Source organism: Hyla sarda, chromosome 2, assembly GCF_029499605.1.
Source record: "Hyla sarda isolate aHylSar1 chromosome 2, aHylSar1.hap1, whole genome shotgun sequence".
In the NCBI taxonomy this organism is placed as follows: Eukaryota; Metazoa; Chordata; class Amphibia; order Anura; family Hylidae; genus Hyla; species Hyla sarda.
This window is the reverse complement of record NC_079190.1, coordinates 275,534,696-275,547,104: the sequence shown is the minus strand read 5'-3', so window position 1 is coordinate 275,547,104 and position 12,409 is coordinate 275,534,696. Positions and strand designations below refer to the sequence as shown.

At 44.2% G+C, this 12,409-nt stretch overlaps 1 protein-coding gene across 1 annotated transcript in view; it reads left to right on the top strand.

Annotated features, from left to right (window-relative positions):
- Positions 1 to 1,054: 1,054 nt before the first annotated feature.
- LOC130357440 (protein spinster homolog 1-like) overlaps positions 1,055 to 12,409 on the top strand; it is a 78,857-nt gene continuing 67,502 nt past the window's right edge. Inside the window, exons 1-2 of the mRNA XM_056560132.1 lie at positions 1,055 to 1,221; positions 2,982 to 4,513. Of these exons, the coding sequence (XP_056416107.1) occupies positions 3,007 to 4,513 (1,507 nt within the window). The 5' untranslated portion in view covers positions 1,055 to 1,221; positions 2,982 to 3,006. The remainder of the gene's footprint in view (positions 1,222 to 2,981; positions 4,514 to 12,409) is intronic.

Below are 12,409 nucleotides of genomic sequence, written 5' to 3'. Positions count from 1 at the left end.
TGAAATGGGCGGGGGGGGGGGGAGATGTGAAATTTAGTGCAAAAAATTGTACCGCTTTTGGTGCAAATTTCCAGAAAGAATCATACCGCCAGGGAGGTTAAAGCCCAGGTAGTGGAGACGTTAGAGAACGTCCTATGTCCTTAAGAGGTTAAGTCCCAGGATGCCCTTGGTCCTAGTGGGGTTAAAAGGTCAAAAGACTAAAATATATAAACTAAGAAGACACTGTGAAGTACGGGGATATACTCGGCAGGCCTGGAGAAATATTTTTCTAAAAGATGTTTTTATGTACTTGATGTATTTCTAGGTGTATATTAATATATATATATATATATATATATATATATATATATATATATGTCAAAGAAGAAAGCAGCACTCCCAAAGCGTGAGTAGGTGCCTCCAGCTAGGGTCCGGGTCCAGGATTCTGCATACGTAGTTCCAAGGAAAATGCTGTGGCACTCAAGGTATGGTGAAAACATGAAAACTATTTATTCATCCCAAATGTGCAAAGAGCAACGTTTCAATGGTCTCACACCATCATTATCAAGTGGCTTGATAATGATGGTGTGAGACCATTGAAACGTTGCTCTTTGCACATTTGGGATGAATAAATAGTTTTCATTTTTTCACCATACCTTGAGTGCCACAGCATTTTCCTTGGAACTACGTATGCAGAATCCTGGACACGGACCCTAGCTGGAGGCACCTACTCACGCTTGTAACTATTTATATATATATATATATATATATATATATATATATACACACACACAAATCAAAAAATATGTTGCAGTCTCTAACTCTAACAGAATTTTGTAGAGACAAGCTTTCAGGATTCCTCCCTTTATCAAGTCCAATAGACAAGGACTAATGATCAAAGGACTTTATAAATTATCAGGGGGGAATCCCGAAAGTTTGTCTCTACAAAATTCTGTTAGTCCAATAAAAAAGGTATTACAATCTGCATCACTGGACTAATATGGCTACTCACATTTACTATACAGATATACACATACCTGAAGATGGTTTAGAACCCTGTGATGTCACACATGCTTGTGATGATGTCACCGTAAGCTGTACAAGGAGGTGCGCGCCGGCTGCAGTCTCTTCAGTGTGTTTTGCATTCACAACCTGTGGTGCAAAGTGTTTCTTAGAGAGTTTCTATTTGCGATAGAGAATTCCAGATTTTGACCGTTCCTTGTCTGAAGAGAGAACCACAAGGTAAGTCTCAGCCTCTTCTATTCATACATACACAGGGCTTTTTGTTTGTCAGTTTTTTTTTAATGCTGTTGCTTTTTTTTTTTAGCAAAAAAAACCAAAAATGAATTTCCAAAAGAAATAACAAAAGTTATATTTCTCATAGCATTGTGACAATACTTGGCTTAGGCATTAAACATAATAAAACGCACAGATAGTATCCTGACCAGAGCTTTTTCTTGCAAAACTGCTAAAATGCAATTATGCCCAAAAAAGCCCCCAAGAAAAAGAGTCCTAATTCATGAAGTTCTAAAAGATATAAGTCTATGAGAAAGATTTGGTGGTGTAGTAAAAGAATAACAGAAAGATTAGGGCAGAAATATAATATTATATAATAGAATTCTGTGTGTACTAACAATAGAAATACTCCGGGTACTCCGAAAGGAAAAATTTTCATATCAACTAGTGGCAGAAAGTCATATAGGGGACGGATAGATCCCAATGAGGTGGGGTAGGTTCATTATTAGTAAATGTATATAGCAGGATAGCCCAATTGTATTTACAGTATGAAGTTCACATGGCCCAGTGACCATACAGCCAAGCCCTTATAATCCGCCATTACTAGGACAGATTCAGGATTATCAGATATTACTAGGACTGGACAGGTTTAGGGTTATCAGATATTACTAGGACCGGACAGGTTCAGGGTTATCAGATATTACTAGGACCGAACAGGTTCAGGGTTATCAGATATTACTAGGACCGGACAGGTTCAGGGTTATCAGATATTACTAGGACCGGACAGGTTCAGGGTTATCAGATATAACTATGACCGGACAGATTCAGTGTTATCAGATATTACTAGGACCGGACAGGTTCAGGGTTATCAGATATTACTAGGACCGGACAGGTTCAGGGTTATCAGATATTACTAGGACCGGACAGGTTCAGGGTTATCAGATATTACTAGGACCGGACAGGATCAGGGTTATCAGATATTACTATGACCGGAGAGGTTCAGGGTTATCAGATATTACTAGGACCGGACAGGTTCAGGGTTATCAGATATTACTAGGACCGGACAGGTTCAGGGTTATCAAATATTACTAGGACCGGACAGGTTCAGGGTTATCAGATATTACTAGGACCGGACAGGTTCAGGGTTATCAGATATAACTATGACCGGACAGATTCAGTGTTATCAGATATTACTAGGACCGGACAGGTTCAGGGTTATCAGATATTACTAGGACCGGACAGGTTCAGGGTTATCAGATATTACTAGGACCGGACAGGTTCAGGGTTATCAGATATTACTAGGACCGGACAGGATCAGGGTTATCAGATATTACTATGACCGGAGAGGTTCAGGGTTATCAGATATTACTAGGACCGGACAGGTTCAGGGTTATCAGATATTACTAGGACCGGACAGGTTCAGGGTTATCAAATATTACTAGGACCGGACAGGTTCTGGGTTATCAGATATTACTAGGACCGGACAGGTTCAGGGTTATCAGATATTACTAGGACCGGACAGGTTCAGGGTTATCAGATATTACTAGGACTGGACAGGTTCAGGGTTATCAGACATTGGTAACCTCAGGGAAGACGTCTCCATATAAAACACTTATAGAGAAGCGTCTTCTTCTGAGGCTGCGATGGTCTTAGTGTTATCTTGTGGTTCTGTGCTGGACATTTCTGCTCTGTATGAAGGATCTATTGTATAATGACAGGAATGATGACATGTTGTCTAATGTGTTCACTTATCTCTCTCTCTCTAGTGTTTTCAGGCTCTGACCTGTGACCATGGCCTCTCCACAAGACCCATTGCTGAAGGAGGAGGAAGAAGCAATGGAGGACCATAGTGATATGGATGTAGAAAAGGGCGATATCCCTGAGAGGCAGAACCTGCCATCTCTAAGCGTGATGTCCGCCGCACGTTCCATCATCACCGTAGTGATCCTCGCCTTTGTTAATTTGCTCATCTATGCAAATCGCTCCAGCGTGGCGGGGGTGCTGCCTTATATACAGAAAGCATATGACACCAATGCTAGTCTGTCCGGCTTATTGAATACATTGTTCATTGGAAGCTACGTTCTGGTCGCACCAATTGCCGGATATTTGGGCGACCACTGTAATAAGAAATATACTGTTTGCGCAGGAGTCATCGTTTGGCTGAGCATGACACTTACCCTGTCATTCATCCCTGACGGGTACTTCCTGCTCTTCCTGCTGACGAGTGGACTGGTTGGGGCCGGAGAGGCGACTTTCTGCACCATCGCCCCCTCCATCATTGCAGACCTTTTTACAAGTGACCAGCGGACCCGCATGCTGAACGTGTTTTACTCCGTCATACCTGTAGGCTGCGGACTAGGATACATCATCGGGCCCAAAGTGACTGATGCAGCAAGGGGCGATTGGCACTGGGCATTTCGGGTCACCCCTGGCCTGGGCCTCATAGCTGTGGCTTTGATGATTTTGGTCCCAAAGGAGCTTCCAAGAACGACTACAAACGGGAAGAAGAACAACAAATCCCAGAAGTTTGCCAAATGGGCGACAGATCTGAAAAAACTATTTAAAAATCGAAGCTTCATGTTAACCACCATGGGATCGACGGCTGTATCCTTCATAGTGGGAGCCATAGGTGTATGGGGTCCGTCATACCTGACCCACGCACGAACACTCCTACAAGAGAAGGACCCTTGCCGTACTGAACCGTGTGACTATCACGACATCCTAATATTTGGTGTGGTTACAGTCGTTTCCGGCATTCTGGGAGTTGTAGCAGGGACGGAGATAAGTAAAAGATATCGCAAATCCAACCCACGGGCGGACCCGCTTGTGTGTGGATGCGCGATGATGCTCTCTGCCCCTTTTCTTCTGTTGGCATTGACTTTTGGCAACATCAGCCTCGTTGCCACCAACATCTTCATCTTCATCGGAGAGACGCTTCTGTCAGTAAATTTCACCCTCATATCTGACATTATACTAAAAGTAGTAACTCCGTGGAGGAGATCTTCAGCCCTGGCCGTGCAGATGACAATCTATCACCTCCTAGGTGACGCCGGCAGCCCGTACCTCATCGGCCTCATATCTGACACCTACGAACAAGGATATGCCAAATCCCCTCTTCTGAAATACCGCAGCCTGGAGTATGCCCTCATGACCTGCACCATAATGGCAGTCATCGGAGGGGCCTTCTTCATGGCAACGGCCCTATTTATAGAGAGGGACGAAAAAGAAGCAGAGATGGAATCAGAACCTCCGTCATCCTCCTCCTCCTCCTCACTGCTTCCTGCCGATGAGGACCGCGCTTCAGACTGAGGAAAAGTCATTGCTTACCTTTATCTCGTTTACTTCATTAAAAAAATTAAGAAAAAAATAACTGCATTTGTTCTATGTTCCACTTTACCCCTTATTCTCTACCCAGGGGCGGACACAGACAGCAGAGGGCCCTTGTGCAAAGAATGTGCCTGTGCCCCCCCCCCCCAAAACATCAATTGTTCAGCACCCCCCCCTCCATGTGTCACTTACTCAGGTGGACCCCCATATGTCACTTGCTGTATAAGTTTCTAATTATTTATTAAGGCCTCCCATATGCAGCAGCTCATTCAAGCCCCCCACATTAGGTAGCATAGATTCCCAACATTAGGTAGCATAGATTCCCCACATTAGGTAGCATAGTTTCCCCACATTAGGTAGCATAGATTCCCTACATTAGGTAGCAGTTTCCCCACATTAGGTAGCATAGTTTGCCCACATTAGGTAGCATAGTTTCCCCCACAATAGGTAGCACAGATTCCCCACATTAAGTAACATAGTTTCCCCACATTAGGTAGCATAGTTTCCCCACATTAGGTAGCACAGATCCCCCACATTAGGTAACATAGTTTCCCCACATTAGGTAGCATAGTTTCCCCACATTAGGTAGCACAGATTCCCCACATCAGGTAACATAGTTTCCCCACATTAGGTAACATAGTTTCCCCACATTAGGTAGCATAGTTTGCCCACATTAGGTAGCACAGATTCCCCACATTAGGTAACAGTTTCCCCACATTAGGTAGCATAGTTTCCCCACATTAGGTAGCACAGATTCCCCACATTAGGTAACATAGTTTCCCCACATTAGGTAGCATAGCTTCCCCACATTAGGTAGCATATTTTCCCCACATTAGGTAGCATAGTTTCCCCACATTAGGTAGCACAGACTCCCCACATTAGGTAGCATAGATTCCTCACATTAGGTAGCCATAGCCCCCCCAAACACACAGACAGACACACACAGAGACACACTTGCCTGCCCTGCACAGCGCTTCTCCTCTCCGGCAGCGGCCTGACGAGTGACGTCACTGACGTCCTCCTGAGCGGGTCTGCAGAAGTACGTCACTTGTGCGACGTCCCTTGTCAGAGCCCTGTCGGCCGGAGGCAGACTCACTGTCTAAAGTGCCCGCTGCGCTATTATACCCCGCAGCTGCTTTAGAACAGTGAGCAGCGGCGGCGCCAACCCTACCATGAGCCTACTAGGCACAAAAAAAAAAGGGGGCAGCAAAATGCCGCCCCTGAAAAGTGCCACCTGGGACTTATGGTCCCACCTGGTCCCATGGTAGGGCCGACCAGAGGCGGCTCTAGACTTTGTGAGACCTTAGGCGAAACTTGAACATGAGGCCCTGCTTTATTTTCTGCTAAAATTACATGGTGGTCCGGCTGTGAGATGGTTATACTGTGACATCACTGTGTATTATCCCTGTACTGTGACATCACTGTGTATTATCTCTGTACTGTGCCATCACTCTGTGTATTATCCCTGTAATGTGACATCACTGTGTATTAACTCTGTACTGTGCTGTCACTGTGTATTATCCCTGTACTGTGCCATCACTCTGTGTATTATCCCTGTACTGTGACATCACTCTGTGTATTATCCCTGTACTGTGACATCACTGTGTATTATCCCTGTACTGTGACATCACTGTGTGTATTATCCCTGTACTGTGACATCACTGTGTATTATCTCTGCACTGTGCCATCACTCTGTGTATTATCCCTGTACTGTGACGTCACTGTGTATTATCTCTGTACTGTGCCATCACTCTGTGTATTATCCCTGTATCTCTGTACTGTGACATCACTGTGTATTGTCCCTGTACTGTGCCATCACTGTGTGTATTATCCCTGTAATGTGACATCACTGTGTATTATCCCTGCACTGTGACATCACTGTGTGTATTATCCCTGTACTGTGACATCACTGTGTATTATCCCTGTACTGTGACATCACTGTGTATTATCCCTGTACTGTGACATCACTCTGTATATTATCCCTGTACTGTGACATCACTCTGTATATTATCCCTGTACTGTGACATCACTGTGTATTATTCCTGTACTGTGACATCACTGTGTATTATTCCTGTACTGTGACATCACTGTGTATTATTCCTGTACTGTGACATCACTGTGTATTATTCCTGTACTGTGACATCACTGTGTGTATTATCTCTGTACTGTCACATCACTGTGTATTAACCCTGTACTGTGACGTCACTGTGTATTATCCCTGTACTATGACATCAATGTGTATATTATCCCTCCCTGTACTGTGACATCACTGTGTGCATTATCTCTGTACTGTGACATCACTGTGTATTATCCCTGTACTGTGACATCACTGTGTGTATTATCTCTGTACTGTGACATCATTGTGTGTATTATCTCTGTACTGTGACATCACTGTGTATTATCCCTGTACTGTGACATCACTGTGTATTATCTCTGTACTGTGACATCACTGTGTATATTACCCCTGTACTGTGACATCACTGTGTATATTATCCCTGTACTGTGACATCACTGTGTATATTATCCCTGTACTGTGACATCACTGTGTGTATTATCCCTGTACTGTGACATCACTGTGTATATTATCTCTGAACTATAACATCACTGTGTGTTATCTCTATACTGCAACATCACTGTTGATACTTACACTGCACTGTGACATCACTGTATATATTAAGCCTGTATACCCTAATGCCACTGTACATATTTACCTTGCACTGCGAGTGACAATACAGGGTAAATATGCACAGTGACATCACAGTTCAGAGTTAATATAAACAGTAATGTCTCTGTACAGGGACACTAAACAGTTTTGCCACTACAGGGTTAATAAACTCAGTGTTGTCACAGTAGAGGGTAACTATACAGTGATGTCATTGTACCGGGAAAATATACACAGTGAAGTCAGCATTCAAGAATAATAAACTGTGATGTCACTACAGGGTTGTTATACACAGTGACATCAAATTACAGGATGAAGCACAGTGATGTCAGTTTATTATGAAGCACAGTGATGTCACAGTTTATTATGAATCACAGTTTATTAGGTAGCATAGCTTCCCCAAATTAGGTAGCATACTTTCCCCACATTAGGTAGCATAGTTTCCCCAGATTAGGTAGCACAGATTCCCCACATTAGGTAACATAGTTTCCCCACATTAGGTAGCATAGATTCCTCACATTAGGTAGCCATAGCCCCCCCAAACACACAGACACAGACACACACAGAGACACACTTACCTGCCCTGCACAGCGCTTCTCCTCTGCGGCAGCGGCCTAACGAGTGACGTCACTGACATTCTCCTGAGCGGGTCTGCAGATCCCCCACATTAGGTAACATAGTTTCCCCACATTAGGTAGCATAGTTTCCCCACATTAGGTAGCACAGATTCCCCACATCAGGTAACATAGTTTCCCCACATTAGGTAACATAGTTTCCCCACATTAGGTAGCATAGTTTGCCCACATTAGGTAGCACAGATTCCCCACATTAGGTAACAGTTTCCCCACATTAGGTAGCATAGTTTCCCCACATTAGGTAGCACAGATTCCCCACATTAGGTAACATAGTTTCCCCACATTAGGTAGCATAGCTTCCCCACATTAGGTAGCATACTTTCCCCACATTAGGTAGCATAGTTTCCCCACATTAGGAAGCACAGATTCCCCACATTAGGTAACATAGCTTCCCCACATTAGGTAGCATAGATTCCTCACATTAGGTAGCCATAGCCCCCCCAAACACACAGACAGACACAGACACACACAGAGACACACTTACCTGCCCTGCACAGCGCTTCTCCTCTCCGGCAGCGGCCTGACGAGTGACGTCACTGACGTCCTCCTGAGCGGGTCTGCAGAAGTACGTCACTTGTGCGACGTCCCTTGTCAGAGCCCTGTCGGCCGGAGGCAGACTCACTGTCTAAAGTGCCGGCTGCGCTATTATACCCCGCAGCTGCTTTAGAACAGTGAGCAGCGGCGGCGCCAACCCTACCATGAGCCTACTAGGCACAAAAAAAAAAGGGGGCAGCAAAATGCCGCCCCTGAAAAGTGCCAACTGGGACTTATGGTCCCACCTGGTCCCATGGTAGGGCCGACCAGAGGCGGCTCTAGACTTTGTGAGACCTTAGGCGAAACTTGAACATGAGGCCCTGCTTTATTTTCTGCTAAAATTACATGGTGGTCCGGCTGTGAGATGGTTATACTGTGACATCACTGTGTATTATCCCTGTACTGTGATATCACTGTGTATTATCTCTGTACTGTGCCATCACTCTGTGTATTATCCCTGTAATGTGACATCACTGTGTATTAACTCTGTACTGTGCTGTCACTGTGTATTATCCCTGTACTGTGCCATCACTCTGTGTATTATCCCTGTACTGTGACATCACTCTGTATATTATCCCTGTACTGTGACATCACTGTGTATTATCCCTGTACTGTGACATCACTGTGTGTATTATCCCTGTACTGTGACATCACTGTGTATTATCTCTGCACTGTGCCATCACTCTGTGTATTATCCCTGTACTGTGACGTCACTGTGTATTATCTCTGTACTGTGCCATCACTCTGTGTATTATCCCTGTATCTCTGTACTGTGACATCACTGTGTATTGTCCCTGTACTGTGCCATCACTGTGTGTTTTATCCCTGTAATGTGACATCACTGTGTATTATCCCTGTACAGTGCCATCACTGTGTGTTTTATCCCTGTAATGTGACATCACTGTGTATTATCCCTGCACTGTGACATCACTGTGTGTATTATCCCTGTACTGTGACATCACTGTGTATTATCCCTGTACTGTGACATCACTGTGTATTATCCCTGTACTGTGACATCACTCTGTATATTATCCCTGTACTGTGACATCACTCTGTATATTATCCCTGTACTGTGACATCACTGTGTATTATTCCTGTACTGTGACATCACTGTGTATTATTCCTGTACTGTGACATCACTGTGTATTATTCCTGTACTGTGACATCACTGTGTATTATTCCTGTACTGTGACATCACTGTGTGTATTATCTCTGTACTGTCACATCACTGTGTATTAACCCTGTACTGTGACGTCACTGTGTATTATCCCTGTACTATGACATCAATGTGTATATTATCTCTGAACTATAACATCACTGTGTGTTATCTCTATACTGCAACATCACTGTTGATACTTACACTGCACTGTGACATCACTGTATATATTAAGCCTGTATACCCTAATGCCACTGTACATATTTACCTTGCACTGCGAGTGACAATACAGGGTAAATATGCACAGTGACATCACAGTTCAGAGTTAATATAAACAGTAATGTCTCTGTACAGGGACACTAAACAGTTTTGCCACTACAGGGTTAATAAACTCAGTGTTGTCACAGTAGAGGGTAACTATACAGTGATGTCATTGTACCGGGAAAATATACACAGTGAAGTCAGCATTCAAGAATAATAAACTGTGATGTCACTACAGGGTTGTTATACACAGTGACATCAAATTACAGGATGAAGCACAGTGATGTCAGTTTATTATGAAGCACAGTGATGTCACAGTTTATTATGAATCACAGTTTATTAGGTAGCATAGCTTCCCCAAATTAGGTAGCATACTTTCCCCACATTAGGTAGCATAGTTTCCCCAGATTAGGTAGCACAGATTCCCCACATTAGGTAACATAGTTTCCCCACATTAGGTAGCATAGATTCCTCACATTAGGTAGCCATAGCCCCCCCAAACACACAGACACAGACACACACAGAGACACACTTACCTGCCCTGCACAGCGCTTCTCCTCTGCGGCAGCGGCCTAACGAGTGACGTCACTGACATTCTCCTGAGCGGGTCTGCAGATCCCCCACATTAGGTAACATAGTTTCCCCACATTAGGTAGCATAGTTTCCCCACATTAGGTAGCACAGATTCCCCACATCAGGTAACATAGTTTCCCCACATTAGGTAACATAGTTTCCCCACATTAGGTAGCATAGTTTGCCCACATTAGGTAGCACAGATTCCCCACATTAGGTAACAGTTTCCCCACATTAGGTAGCATAGTTTCCCCACATTAGGTAGCACAGATTCCCCACATTAGGTAACATAGTTTCCCCACATTAGGTAGCATAGCTTCCCCACATTAGGTAGCATACTTTCCCCACATTAGGTAGCATAGTTTCCCCACATTAGGAAGCACAGATTCCCCACATTAGGTAACATAGCTTCCCCACATTAGGTAGCATAGATTCCTCACATTAGGTAGCCATAGCCCCCCCAAACACACAGACAGACACAGACACACACAGAGACACACTTACCTGCCCTGCACAGCGCTTCTCCTCTCCGGCAGCGGCCTGACGAGTGACGTCACTGACGTCCTCCTGAGCGGGTCTGCAGAAGTACGTCACTTGTGCGACGTCCCTTGTCAGAGCCCTGTCGGCCGGAGGCAGACTCACTGTCTAAAGTGCCGGCTGCGCTATTATACCCCGCAGCTGCTTTAGAACAGTGAGCAGCGGCGGCGCCAACCCTACCATGAGCCTACTAGGCACAAAAAAAAAAGGGGGCAGCAAAATGCCGCCCCTGAAAAGTGCCAACTGGGACTTATGGTCCCACCTGGTCCCATGGTAGGGCCGACCAGAGGCGGCTCTAGACTTTGTGAGACCTTAGGCGAAACTTGAACATGAGGCCCTGCTTTATTTTCTGCTAAAATTACATGGTGGTCCGGCTGTGAGATGGTTATACTGTGACATCACTGTGTATTATCCCTGTACTGTGATATCACTGTGTATTATCTCTGTACTGTGCCATCACTCTGTGTATTATCCCTGTAATGTGACATCACTGTGTATTAACTCTGTACTGTGCTGTCACTGTGTATTATCCCTGTACTGTGCCATCACTCTGTGTATTATCCCTGTACTGTGACATCACTCTGTATATTATCCCTGTACTGTGACATCACTGTGTATTATCCCTGTACTGTGACATCACTGTGTGTATTATCCCTGTACTGTGACATCACTGTGTATTATCTCTGCACTGTGCCATCACTCTGTGTATTATCCCTGTACTGTGACGTCACTGTGTATTATCTCTGTACTGTGCCATCACTCTGTGTATTATCCCTGTATCTCTGTACTGTGACATCACTGTGTATTGTCCCTGTACTGTGCCATCACTGTGTGTTTTATCCCTGTAATGTGACATCACTGTGTATTATCCCTGTACAGTGCCATCACTGTGTGTTTTATCCCTGTAATGTGACATCACTGTGTATTATCCCTGCACTGTGACATCACTGTGTGTATTATCCCTGTACTGTGACATCACTGTGTATTATCCCTGTACTGTGACATCACTGTGTATTATCCCTGTACTGTGACATCACTCTGTATATTATCCCTGTACTGTGACATCACTCTGTATATTATCCCTGTACTGTGACATCACTGTGTATTATTCCTGTACTGTGACATCACTGTGTATTATTCCTGTACTGTGACATCACTGTGTATTATTCCTGTACTGTGACATCACTGTGTATTATTCCTGTACTGTGACATCACTGTGTGTATTATCTCTGTACTGTCACATCACTGTGTATTAACCCTGTACTGTGACGTCACTGTGTATTATCCCTGTACTATGACATCAATGTGTATATTATCTCTGAACTATAACATCACTGTGTGTTATCTCTATACTGCAACATCACTGTTGATACTTACACTGCACTGTGACATCACTGTATATATTAAGCCTGTATACCCTAATGCCACTGTACATATTTACCTTGCACTGCGAGTGACAATACAGGGTAAATATGCACAGTGACATCACAGTTCAGAGTTAATATAAAC